A 13,430-nucleotide genomic window follows, 5' to 3' on the forward strand; every position below is an offset into this window, starting at 1 on the left:
TGGTTTCTCAATCCCTGCTTCATACACTTAATGTATATCTTAGCTGTCACCTCCTTAATTTAGGAATAACAATTTAGCACCTTAAATCTCGAATATGGTCGTTGCTTTACTTTCTTTAATCTTTTGCAGACTTTTTTCTCCTGATGCTGCTTGTGAGGTCATTGAAGCTGAGAGGCACTCACATGTGTTCTATCAAGCAGAGCCGGATATATGGATGGTTTTGGTATGCATTCTATTATCATATTGATGTTATTAAGCTGCATATGATAGTGAGCTAGCGTGAAGTACTCATATCTAAATTTAAGCACTACCAAATCACAAATGCTCTTTTAATTGTGACTTAAGTGGATGATGCATTAATGACATACATGACAGTATAAGAAGGGAAAAACTAAGGGTGCGTTTGGTACGCGCGTTTTTCATTTTCATTTTCTGAAAAACGCGCGCTTTCTGAAAAATGGTGTTTGGTTTGCGTTTTTCGTGCATGTTTTCTAAAAAAATAGATAGCGTTTTCTAGAAAAACAGAGAATGACAAAAAGTTATTTTCTGTTTTCTAGAAAACACGCGTTTTTCAGATAACGAAAATAAAAAACGCGTGTACCAAACACACCCTAACTTTCTACTTTCTTGTTAATTCATTCTTATTACTATTGGAATGTCAAAAAATTTGAGAACTGAAAATACATTCCCTATTTTTCAGATATATGAATAATTATTTCTTGTGCTCTTTCATATGAGATTGTCAAGAATGCCTAGTAGAAATCACTATCGCAAGCAACATGCCAACATAATTGTTCATTATAGTTGAAAAAGATAACTAAATTTTAGGGCCTTTCGAAATACCTTTGTTTGATATTTTTGTCTCCATTCATGTGACTTATGTTCAATAATATTATGTTGATAACCTCCATGGGATGACGCAGTTGGTACCTGCATGGATGATTGCTCCAATATGTCTTGGGGTCAATTTTCAGTGGGTGCAAAATGCCTCACTGGTGCTTAACCTCCTCCATGCAAAGGGCTGCTGTGTTAGGGCAAATGCCCCTCGTGAAGAGTGTGGAGCTTCCTTGGAGGGGCCGCTAAGGTGACGACTTCACCTTTTGCTCCGATAATATTATGTTGATAAGCTATAAAAAATGGTTTGCTGCTAAGCTGCCTATATTATATTGATTACGTCATTTACCTTCATGGAGGGAAAATCTCTTTTTTAATTTTTAATTTTTGCTAAAGTTGCATTAGAGGAACTATCATGATCTTAGATTAAATGACATTTATATTCCACAAACAAATGTTACCATTGATACTGTTGAAATTTTTTCTGGTAGTGCAGATAGTGGAGAAAATTAAGGACAGTGAGTCTATATGGAGGTGTGATGCCTTACAAGACATACTCAGAGAAATACATTCTCTCTTCACGATGTTCAATGGATCCTTACAAAATATACTTGATAAACAACCCAGTGGTGCACTTGCTCGCAGCTGTTTGTACACGTTTATCACTGACTATTTAACAGGTGATATTTGTGCTTAGTGTTATTGAAATCTCCAAAGTTCTATCACCAGTATTCAGCCAATGAGCTCAATTTCTGTACCTTATTAGAGCTTCTATGTTACATCTTGCTAAAGCAGACTTTCGCGTTAGCAAGAAAATCAAAGTGCCTACCTTTCGTGATTGTCTCAAGGAACGGAGAACGGTCCAAATGTTAACAATTTCCCGTGAAGTGGCTATTGAAGTTCAGGTATGTAATGATCTTAGGAGTTAGAAGACCATGATATAGAACAAGGGAATAATTTATGTGCTACCTGATTGTAAGTTAATTTTTGATGATTCTTTCATTATTTTATGTGCTTTTTCCAACATTCGCTTTTCATCTTGAATAATTGATATTGCTTAGTATACAAATGCTTGTCTTAGAACTTTAATTGGGATTACACTATTTTTTGGATTACAATTGTCATGCCCAACCCAAGTTCAGTCTACTAAAAGGTATACTTTGCTTGGCACACATGACATATAGTAATTTCAAAGCAAACAACTTAACCGTGTATTTCAAATGAGAAATCACCATCAAAGGCACAACCACCTCAATAATCAACTTACAACTGTTGGTAAAAAACATTAGAAATTGAACACAATGTGCATGTTGGGTTCCAAATATGTGCATAAATCATATATCTTTAGAAGAATTCAAATAACAATAGCAAGTTAAAGTCATCTACATTTTATCCAACTTTCAATTAATGAACAAACTATATATTATCACCATTTATCAATTTTTTAGTTATCAACAATTAACCAAGCTTAGTATTATCACTATTGATTACCTTAAGACTATCAACAACTAATCAACTTTAAGGGAATCAACATAGTACCTTCTTGTAAATTAGATGAACCCTATATGTAGCCATTAGGATATGCACCAAGATTTTCAATTTACAAAGTGTACCATGGGATACATTGGGCAAAACCCTAACATATAATATAAACGGATGAAACCCTACTTAAGTACGAATAGGCCAATGCCTCATCTACTGCACTTTGCTGAAGTTAAAAAAAAAAGAAAGAAAGAAAGAAATGGGCTGAAGACCTGCCTGAGCGTGAATAGAATGAAGTCCCACCTAGCTTACATTGAGCTAATGACGAAGATAAGATAGTCTGACTAGTAGTCTTCACCATTCCAATTATTTCTTCTTTAATACTAGTCACCATTAGAAAAATCCTTTGTTCTTGTTGCTTGGAGTTTTAGTCCATTTAAACTTGTTCCGTCTATTCTCAGTTTTCATAATTAAATTAGGACTAATCTAAGTTCCATTCTCGAGATTTCAGAAATATTCATCATGAATATGTTTAATAATCTAATATAGATGTAGCCACAAAGGCGGTCCATCACTATTCAACTTGAATGGAAAAAGTAAAGCAAAAAATTGACCAAGTATCAACAAGGAAAAGAGTCAGTAAAGAGAATAGATATTCAGGAATTACATACTCATGTAAATCCCTCCACAATATTTTGAAATAAAATTCTTCCTAAATATATTTACGCATATGCAATCCCATAGAATTACATGTTCATAAAATAAAGTAGAATTCCCAGATAAACATTCTCTCACATATTAATATTTACAACTATCATTTCAGCTCTTTTTAAAATAGGATCACAAATGGCTACTTGGAAGGGCTACTAGAATATCATATTACTGCTTCTCTAAATGAAAAAGAGCCATCAAACAGGTAAGGGTTTAAAACCCTCATACCTTCTCTACTAGAAGGGGAAACTTGAGGGTACAACATGGGTCTACAATACCTGTAGAAAAGAGAAAAAAAAAGGGCAGCTCGGTGCACGAAGCTCCTGCCATGCGGGGTCCTAGGGAAGGATCAATTGTACGCAGCCTTACCCTGCTTTTTGCAAGAGGTTGTTTCCAGGATTCGAACCCGTGACCTTTTGGTCACATGACAACAACTTTACCATTGCGCCAAAGCTCCCCTTCTACCTGTAGAAAAGAGAAGCAAATGGAAAAAAAAATATCTAAAATTGGAGAAGAAAGACTCCCAATGGAGGTCCTTGCTCCTCCACAATGGCTACTACAAGGGGGAGGCTGTTGCCTATTTAAAAGGTCTTGGGGAGGGTTTGCGGGGAGGGGAGAAGAAGCTTGTCACCCAAGGGGTGGGAGTGATTAAGTAAAAGTCAAGAGATGGGGGAAGTTCAGCATTGCCAAGAATCCAATTCAGGCTTAGCTTGAATCTAACATTCAAACCCCACTTAGCCACAACCTAAAAAAAACCAAAGGACTGCCCAAATTGAATCATAATCCAGCTAATATATATATAAAAGGCAACTAAACATTTCAAACCAGCTTTATTTAAATTATGTCAACTTCAAATCCAACCTTTAAACCAAATTAATATTTCTAATGCATGATGAATGTTTGATTATACTTCAACCCAATTAATCTCTCTAATGCATGATGAACGTTTGATTAAACTTCAAGGATATAATGTTTTTAGACTAAAACCATAAAAAAATCCAAGATATTATATGCATCAAATGTCATGTACATGTGTCTTGTTCTAATTTTCTAAGACCTCCCTTCTAGGTCTGTTCATATTGAGTTGTTGCTGACTTACTGCTATTTGAGTTTCTTGCTTTCATCTGTGGTCTCCAGTATTGCACTATTCCAATCAGTTGTCCGAGTATAACAGTTATCCATCTTCGATTTCTTCCTATAACAACTCTGAATTGTCCTTCTGCTCCTCAGGTCTGATGTTTATCGTTCAAAGCCAGCTGGAACTATGACAACAAACTATGGGATGTACACTTGGTGCAAATAAAATATCAAAATAAAAAAAACTGTGCTAATAAATAAACTGGATAATGATCTAGTTTTAAATTTTATTGTTGATTCTGTATAACAAATATTCTCTCCTAGTGCTACATCAAGTTGCATCGAAATGGAATTCCTAGTTTAGTATTCAATTCGCTGCTTAAATCTAGTCCATCAACCTTTGATGCTTGCTCTTTCCATCCACCGTTCATCTTCCCACACTAAGAATGTGGCAACCGTTCTCCCTCCATGTGTGGTGTGCATCGTCTCCTCCTGTTGCCACAACCTAAGCCATGCATATGCCCAATTGTTTTATGTGTCACTTTTAGGAGTGCATCTCTTCCCCATTGTTGCACAACACAGCGCCTCCTGAAACTTTCACTTTCCTAGTACTCCCATCTCAATCCCTCCTTATTGTAGCAAATAAAACAATTCCTCCTTGGTAATTGGTTGGCCCAAGCTATTGTTTCCTTATGCTGATCCTCCTCTAGGCTCATCCATTAGAGTGTGGCTTTTTCATTGTCCTAAGATGTGAGAACCCTCGTAAGAGTTCCTTGTGTAATGTTTCCTTTTTCCACAGAAGTTAACTAGTAGTGAGACTATTTTTCATCGCTTCGCCTCCCTCTTAATCTTGACATTTCATCTTGTTCCAAGCCTTCCCAGAGCAATGAAGCGAACAATCCACACCTTTTACCTCTGTAACCTCGTAGCTTCTTTAGTGACAACTTCTATGAACTCAGCTTACCACACCTTATCATTATTGGTAGCAATTCTAAAATGATACATTAGTTATATACTTTAGCTGAGAAATCTTTTCAAAATTACAATTGATAGAGGTAAGTGATGGTAGACAAACGTGATATCGTTGTTTCAATTGTCTACTTTACGAAGGGGTATGCCAAAAAGAGGCCAAATTGTTTGCCATTTTACTTTGCGAGAAGAGAAATGTTGAAACGAAAGTTCAAACAAAAATTAATCTCACCAAAGTTGTGATCATCAAAGTTAAATGGTTGAAACATAGTTGTCAAAGTTGTATCAAATCGGCCAAGCCGACCTATGAAAATCACACTCAGATTCTTGATTATGTCAGATTCTTTATTTAGATTTTTTTTTTTGTATATGAATAAGTCATAGATCAATTGGACTAGTAGATTTATGTTAAACAAGAAAAGTTGGCTGGTTGATCACATTCATATACTTTGATAAATGGATAAAATTGTCTTTTTACAATTTAAAAGAATCAATGATACAATCTAATAATGAAGGGGAGCCTTGGCGTAGCAGTAAAGTTGTTGCTTTGGGACCAAAAGGTCACGACTTCGAATCCTGAAAACATCTTGCAAAAAGCAGGGTAAGGTTGCATATAATGGATCCTTCCCTGGACCTGCATGGTGTGAGCTTCGTGTACTGGGCTGTCCTTTTAATGATACAATCTAATAATCAATAATACTAAAAATAGAGAAAATTTTATTTTTCTTTTGAACTTTTATTATTTTTTCAAAATTTTCTTATAGTTTCACAATTGTTATTTAACTTCCCATGCTTTCACAAGTGTTATTGAAATGCTCCTGTAATTTCATTTTCTATCCGTACTTTCATGTCTTGTTGATTAACCCCTTTGTTGAGTAGAAATATTAGTAATGAATTCGCCCCTTGGTGACTTTAAGTTTCCAATTTCTGAACTTTACACAAATTATAGTGGAACTTTCTATACATTTTTAATTTTTTTTTTGTTAAAATTGTCATGTTCATATTGCATTGTAGAAATCAACAACATATAATTGTTGATTTTTTTTCTATTTCTATTTCTATTTTTTAGGCTAGAAAATAGATATTTTTATATTATTTCGTTTTCCAATTCTTGGGTTTCAGTTTAACTTGCCGGGTTTGATTTGCTATTCAACGTTGACCCATTGGCTCAACTAATGAATCGTTGTCCCAAAGTTGGTTTTTTTTGGTTTGATGTTCAATCCGGTTCTAATAACCATGGTTGGAAGACACTTAGTTGCTTGTTAGTTTAGTTTGAGAGGAGAAGGATTATGGAAAAGGAACCTAGATTATACACATAAAACAATTGAAGGATATGTAATTGAAACTTGTGGCATCTCAACATGAATCAAACAGGAAGAGTTCTTCCTCTCACTCCATATTATTTTGACTATTTCTTAATCATGCTCTCTTTTTGAGAAATCTATAAGCTCCTCTTCCCTCCCTTCCTGTCCTTTCCTTTTATTTTTTTAATCTAACATCAGTCTCTCACTTTTTTTTTTTTATATTTTTCTCTTTCTCTATTTCTTAAACTTGTCCCCAATTCTTCTTTTCTTTTAAAGACCATATTTTTTTGTACCTATTTCTTTTTTTTTTTTTTTTCAATTGGGTGCTACTTGGATATGTTGCTACTGGACATGGTCTAGTGCGGGTAGAGGTGGAGTAAATAAAGTTAATGATGATCAAAGGAAGAATAGCTGGGTGATTTTGGTGCTTCTTGGTGTTGTACATCATGCGATGAGCCAAAAGCTAAATATGTGAAGTTGGTGACTATTGGAGGGTAAAAATCTTGATCGTTTGCCTTGTATTGCTTTTGGCATTGTACAACGCTGTCTTCATTCCCACTAAACAATTTATCTAGTTAAGCATGCCAATGATGGAGTGTTATGGTCAACAATGGTTCTGTGATACTATTGGAGGCACATAGTGTTGTGGAATAGTCAAGTCTTCCTCAATCCTCTATTACAACATATGTAGCATACGGGCTTGTTACATCATTGTAAATGCCTTGAGAATTTGTTCTATATCAAGGATGACTATAAAGAGGTTAGTGACAATTGGAATGACACAATCCCTTTAGATCTCTAGAGGCAACATGATAATGGTGAAGGTGCCATAGTTGGAGCTTCTATAGAGATGGTTGAGATTGATGGAATTTCTTCTATGTCATTGTAGGGTTATGTAGATGCATTGACTAACGTGGCAAATTTCATAGGCATCCACCATAAAGGGGAAGCCACATTCACGCAACAATATTTTGTAGTCAAAATAAAACGTATTCATGGGATAGAAAAGTAATTGATTAAAGGTGATGGATGTGATGAAAAATTAGAGATGAAACAAGATAAGGCTTCGACGATGGTGGATAATAAAAGGAATTTTAGTTTTATAGGTGTGGGTTGTTGGCATTATATCTAAATTAGGATAATGTTTGTGGGTTTTCTTCGAAAAACTTCACATGTATTTCAATAACCTTGCCTCCTTTTATATACAAATTACATACTCCTATTTAACAAATTGAAATCACATATCTCCTAATCAATTACAACTATTATCAAATCAAATCTTCCTAATTATAAAATATTAAATCAAATATGTAATAAATTTGTGTAATAAATCTGTAACAAATCTACCTATATTGGTTCTCCACACTCTCTCTCAATATGTGGTAGATGCTTTCCAACTAAAGGATCATGTTCTTCTCATTTAGATTATGTCTGAAAGGTTGATGCTTTGATGGAATGCAGTTGAGGGTGATTGACTTATCTTCAATTTTTTCACTAATGAAATGTCGATCAATCTCCATATGTTTGGTACGATCATGGTGGACAGGATTCTTGGCAATTGTAATAGCTGATTGATTACCACATAAGATTTGAGCAGATTCTGATGTCTCAACTTTGAAATTGTTTAATAGCCATTTTAGCCATATCCCCTCGCAAATACGTGAGGCTAGTGCTCTAAATTCAACTTCTGCACTACTAGCGACCACATTTTGTTTCTTGATTTGCTATGTTACTAGGTTTCCCTAGATAAAAGAGCAATACCCTGATGTAGACCTTCTATCATTTAGAGACCCTACCCAATCAGTATCGACATTGGTATATACTTTTAAAGATCCGCTTCTTGATTTCTTGACCATACAACCTTTTCATGGATTGCTCTTCATGTATCTCAATATACGATTCACTGCCTCTATGTGATCCATAGATGGATTACTTTGAAATTAACTCACCCAACTTATTGAAAAACTTGTGTTCAGACATGTATGAGTTATGTAGAACTTACTTGCTAACTGTTGATATTGTCTCTTGTCAACCGCTAATTCATCAATTCTAGACATAAGTCTAGTATTGGGATCCATGGGAGTTTTAACCGGCTTACACCACTCATCCCAGTTTCAACAAATCAAGTACGTATTTGCATTGGGAAACAAATATGCCTTTGTTGCTTTATGCCGCTTCCATTCCCAAGAAATGCTTCAAGTGCCCCAAGTCTTTGGTCTCGAATTCTTTGGATATGAGAGACTTGAGTTTTCTAATTTCATCACCATGATTTTATGAAAGGACAATGCCATCAACATACATAATCAAAACTGTGATATTCCCATCTGGGAAGTATTTAGTGAACAAAGTGTGATCAACTTGTGAGTGAGAGTATCATCATTCTTTAAGACTTTTATGAACCATGCTTTTGGTAACTGTTTCAGCCCATACAATGTCTTTCAAGTTTGCATAATTTTCTTTTGTATCACTTGTCTCAAAGCTTGGGATGTCTATATATACTTCTTAAGGAAGACAATTTTAACATCGAGCTGATACAATGACCACTTTAAGTTGGCAGCAATGGAACACAAACCGTGTTGAGTTTAGACATTGACGCAAAGGTCTCGAGATAATCAATTCCATATGATTGAGTATATCCTTTCGTCACTAGGCGTGCTTTGTACCGGTCTATGCTCCCATCTGCATTTTGTTTAATTGAGAACCACCATCTACACCCCACAAAACTTTCCTGGTGGAGCTTTGTTATCACCCACGTGCCATTTTTTTCTAGTGCATTATATTCTTCGAGAGTCGCCTTCTTCCATTCAGAAATTTTAAGAGCTTTTTCCACATAGTTAGAAATATTGATTTTGTCTAAAGAGGTCACAAATGCATGAAATAATGGCGATAATTTCGTGTAGGAAATGCAACTGTGAAGAGGGTATTGAGTGCATGATGTTATACCTTTCTTGTGTGCAATTGGTAAATTTAATGTAAAATTCAGCCGTGGACTAGAATATGTTGTCTCCTGATTCAACTTCAATTTGGCTTGGGGAATTCTCTTGGCAGTGTTGAGATAGTACTGCCATTCGATGTTTCCTTCTTTCATACACTAGTAGGAGAATAAGGAGGGTGACTATCAAGATTTGGAGATAGTGGATCACTAGATTTTGGGAAAGGTTGAATGGAAGACTCAGATGGTGATGCCCAAGAAGGGATGCCCACTCCCAATACTGCAATTGACTGGTATTGTTTTCCCCAGAATTGTAGTATTAGCGTAGTAAGGGATAGTGTTGAGGACCGTTCCATTATGGAGAACATCCATCTTGCCCAGTGCTCTTGAGGAAGTACGCAAGAAAGAGGACTTCAGCACGGTGTGTACTTAAGGTCGATCTCCAGAAGCCGTTGTTTTTGCTTGTTACACTTTGGCGGTTTGGATTTCCGAAGCGGTACGTCACATGGATAAAGGAATGTATAGCCATAGTCTCCTACTCGGTGGATATTAATGGAGCAATGCATATATTCTTTAAAGGGAGGAGAGGCTTGAGGCAAGGTGATCCACTATCACTCTTTCTTGAGGCAAGGTGATCCACTATCACTCTCTCTTTGGATTATGTTTAGAGGTGTTCTCGAGAATGCTCAGATCTACTGCTATTAAGCTGGCCTTTCACTATCATCCTATGTGTGCTCACATCGGTATCACTCACCTAGCGTGTGCGGATGATCTCTTACTCTTCGTTAGGGCCGATGATCCAACAATCAACTTGATTGCGGACTCCTTAAGGCAGTTTGGACAGGTTGCAGGGCTGCATCCTAACCTCATCAAATTCAATCTATTCATGGCTATAATTGATGATCGCACAATAAGTAGATTGATGGAAATCACAAGTTTTCAGAGGTTCTTTTCCGTTCCAATACTTGGACATTCCCCTTGTGGCGGAGAAGTTGAGGATCTGCAATTATGGTCCTTTCACAAGGCTATGTTGCGAAAACTTGTTTCATGGCTAAACAAACTTTATCATATGCCAGCAAGCTCGAATTGGTCACTAGTGCTCCAAGGTATCAAATGTTTTTGGCTTTCCATCTTACCAATCTCTTGTACAGAGATAGACAAGATATATGCTATTTGTCGCTTCTTTGTATGGTCCGCCAAGCATCTTCCCATCTCTTGGGCCACCATGTGCTTAGCAAAAGATGAAGGGGGATACAGACTGTGTGATCTCAAGACATGGAATTCTGCAGTCCAAGTCCTTGTGGAACATCCAGCTAAAGGACTCCCTTTGGGTGTGGTGGGTTCACCACCAATACCTCTAACACACCAACATCTGGGAGCGACAAGCGAAACCTGACAGTTCCCACATAAAAAACTGATCCAAATCCTCCAACAGTCTGGGTTGGTTTTGCTGAGTAGGCTGCGATAATGTTGGGCTCATGGTTTGATCTAGAATTGCGGCGTGGAGTTGTTGCATATGACTTCTTTAAGCCGTGGAGCGACAGGAAGGTGTGAGCAACAGTTGTGTGGAAGCCTTACATCATGCCTAAGTAGTTTGTCATGTGGCAGATTGCAAATGGCAAAATGCGCACCAAAGACAGATTGTCGTATGTAGACTGCAAAACTTGTCTGATGTGCCAGCAGGTAGACGAGACGGTATACCACCTTTTCTTCATGTGTTCCATCATTAAACCTCTATAGGGCAGGGCTTAAAGTTGACTACACATTGGGCACAACTTTGGGATAGCGGCAACCTTGTTGGAGACGTTCTAACCGGTAATATCATGGAGCATGCTCAATAAAACACGTCACTTAGGTGTATCTTGTATGATCTATTTGATTTGGCAAAATCCAAAATCGATGTCAATATGAAGGGGATGTGTCAAAACATTAAGAGGATGCTTAGAAAGGTTCAAACACATGTCTTTAGCTTTTTGACTGCTTCTCATCTAAGTCCTTGATCAACTTTAATACAATTAACCTTTATCCAAAAAAAGTAAGGGATAGTCTCAAAGAATGTAATATCTATAGTGTTGTAGAACTTTTTGGTGATGGGTGAATAACATTTACATCCTTTTTGGTTAGAGGAATAACTAAGAAAGATACATTTATGAGCCCGAGCATCAAACTTGCCTCGGTATTGAGAGTGAATATGCACAAAAGCGATACATCCGAAGAGTTTAAGAGGAAGGTCGGAGTTAAGGCGAGTCTAGGGAAATAATTTTTGTAGTGTCTACAATGGAGTGCGGTATTTGAGAACTCAAGAGGGCAGGCGATTTATGAGGTATGTAGCAGTGAGGATTGTTTCTCTCCAAAATGTGGTTGGGGTATTGCTTGAAATAGTAGGGATCAAGCTAATCCAAGAATGTGACGATTTTTCCATTTGGCCACACCATTTTATTACGGTGTGTTAACACAGAAATTTTGTCGGATAATTCCATGAGATTTGAGATATGAGCCAAGATCAGAAGTGAAAAAATCTTTGACATGGTAGGTCTTGAGCATTTTAATATCATTTTTGAATTGGTTTTTACCATGATATAGAAGTTTTGGAAGATGTGTTTCGCTTCTGATTTATCTTTCATTAGGAATGTCTAACATAATCTAGTGTGATCATCAACTAATAGTAGGAACCACCTTGAGCTTGTGAGACTCGGGGTATAAAATGGTCCCCATATGTCACCATGGATGAGAGAAAAAGGATGTGTATGCTTATATTACCTGGGAGAGTAAGTGTTTTGAGTATGTTTTACAATTTCACAAATTTTGCACTAAAACAAACTCGGATTTTTATTAATAATGAGTGAGGGAAATAAGTACCTTAAATATGAAAAATTGGGATGACCAAGTCGAAAGTGTCACTTCATAATATCACTTTCTTTATTCGATCAGCAAGACTCAATTGACATTTGTGACTAAGTCGAAAGTGTCATATTATTATATCACTTTCTTTATTCGACCAGCCGGATTCAATTGACATTTGTGACTAACTAAATGACTTGAACATAGATATACATTAAGTAAAGACCTTCACACTATCAATCGTCTTCCTGGTGCTCAAATTCTGAAACACACAAGAGTAGAAAGGAATTTAGTCTCACAATTGAGATCTTTATTTAATCTATTAACCGACACAAGATTATAATCAAGGTCAGGAACTAATAACACAGAATATAGAGTTAGTGTGCTTAAGAAATGAATGATTCTCGTCCCAACTACTTTAGCACATGTCCCATTTGCTATACGCACCCATTGAGATTTGTCATAGTGAAAAAGTGGAGAAAAGTGATCTATCACCTTTCATGTGCTCTGAAGTGCCAAAATCCGTAATTCAAGGAAATGGGCTATGTTGCACGGACACTTGCAGGGTTTTTTTTTTTTTCAAGTATCGGACACGGACACGACATGGATACGGACACGATACGCAAATACGCGTGTCGGATACGGCAAAATCCGTGTCATTGACTTTTTTAAAGTTTGACCAGCCGGATACGGTTAGGATACGGCTAGGACACGGATGAGACACGTTTTCGGATATATTTGGGCTCAAATGTAAAAAACCTAAAAATTATAAGGCTCAAATTGAAAAATAATAAATTTCTAAGGATTGATTAATAAATAAATTAAAATGAATTTGACATAACAAAACCCTAAATTCCTTTGGTTTTGTATTGCTCCTGATTATTTCCTCCCGACTCTCACCGCTGCAAACCTTCGCCCGTTCGCCGCCTTGCTGCAAACCTTCGCCGCCTCGCTGCAAAGTGCAAACCTTCGCCGGTGCTCGCTGCAAACCTTCCCCGCTGCTCGTGCAAACCTTCGCCGCTGCTCTGCTCTCGCCGCTTCTCTTTTCACCTCGCTTCGCCTGCTCTGCTCGCCTCGCCACTGTTATGCTCGCCTCTGCTCGCCTCTGCTCGCCGTGCTCGCCTCTGCTCGCCGTGCTCGCCTCTGCTCGCCGTGCTCGCCTCTGCTCGCCTCGTCACTACTCGCTGCCGCCCTCTATTTTTTGGCAAGTTTCCCTTTCTATTTTTTCTTCTGAAATCACGGTTCTGAAGTTGTTTTTTTGTTTTTTCGCTTTTCTTTCA

At 37.1% G+C, this 13,430-nt stretch overlaps 1 protein-coding gene across 6 annotated transcripts in view; it reads left to right on the top strand.

The window, feature by feature from the left end:
• The window catches only part of LOC122001973 (vacuolar fusion protein CCZ1 homolog), a 32,544-nt gene that overhangs the window by 1,284 nt on the left and 17,830 nt on the right, over positions 1–13,430 (top strand). For 2 of the 6 annotated variants that reach the window (XM_042556966.1, XM_042556967.1), the window contains exons 4-6: positions 130–223; positions 1,331–1,514; positions 1,630–1,739. In XM_042556966.1, coding sequence (XP_042412900.1) covers positions 130–223; positions 1,331–1,514; positions 1,630–1,739 — 388 coding nt within the window. Of the gene's footprint in view, positions 1–129; positions 224–950; positions 1,085–1,330; positions 1,515–1,626; positions 1,740–7,503; positions 13,355–13,430 lie in introns of those variants that run through there. The other 4 variants (XM_042556970.1, XR_006117543.1, XR_006117542.1 and 1 more) reach the window with 4 other exon arrangements.

The sequence above is a fragment of the Zingiber officinale genome, chromosome 7A (assembly GCF_018446385.1).
Source record: "Zingiber officinale cultivar Zhangliang chromosome 7A, Zo_v1.1, whole genome shotgun sequence".
In the NCBI taxonomy this organism is placed as follows: domain Eukaryota; kingdom Viridiplantae; phylum Streptophyta; class Magnoliopsida; order Zingiberales; family Zingiberaceae; genus Zingiber; species Zingiber officinale.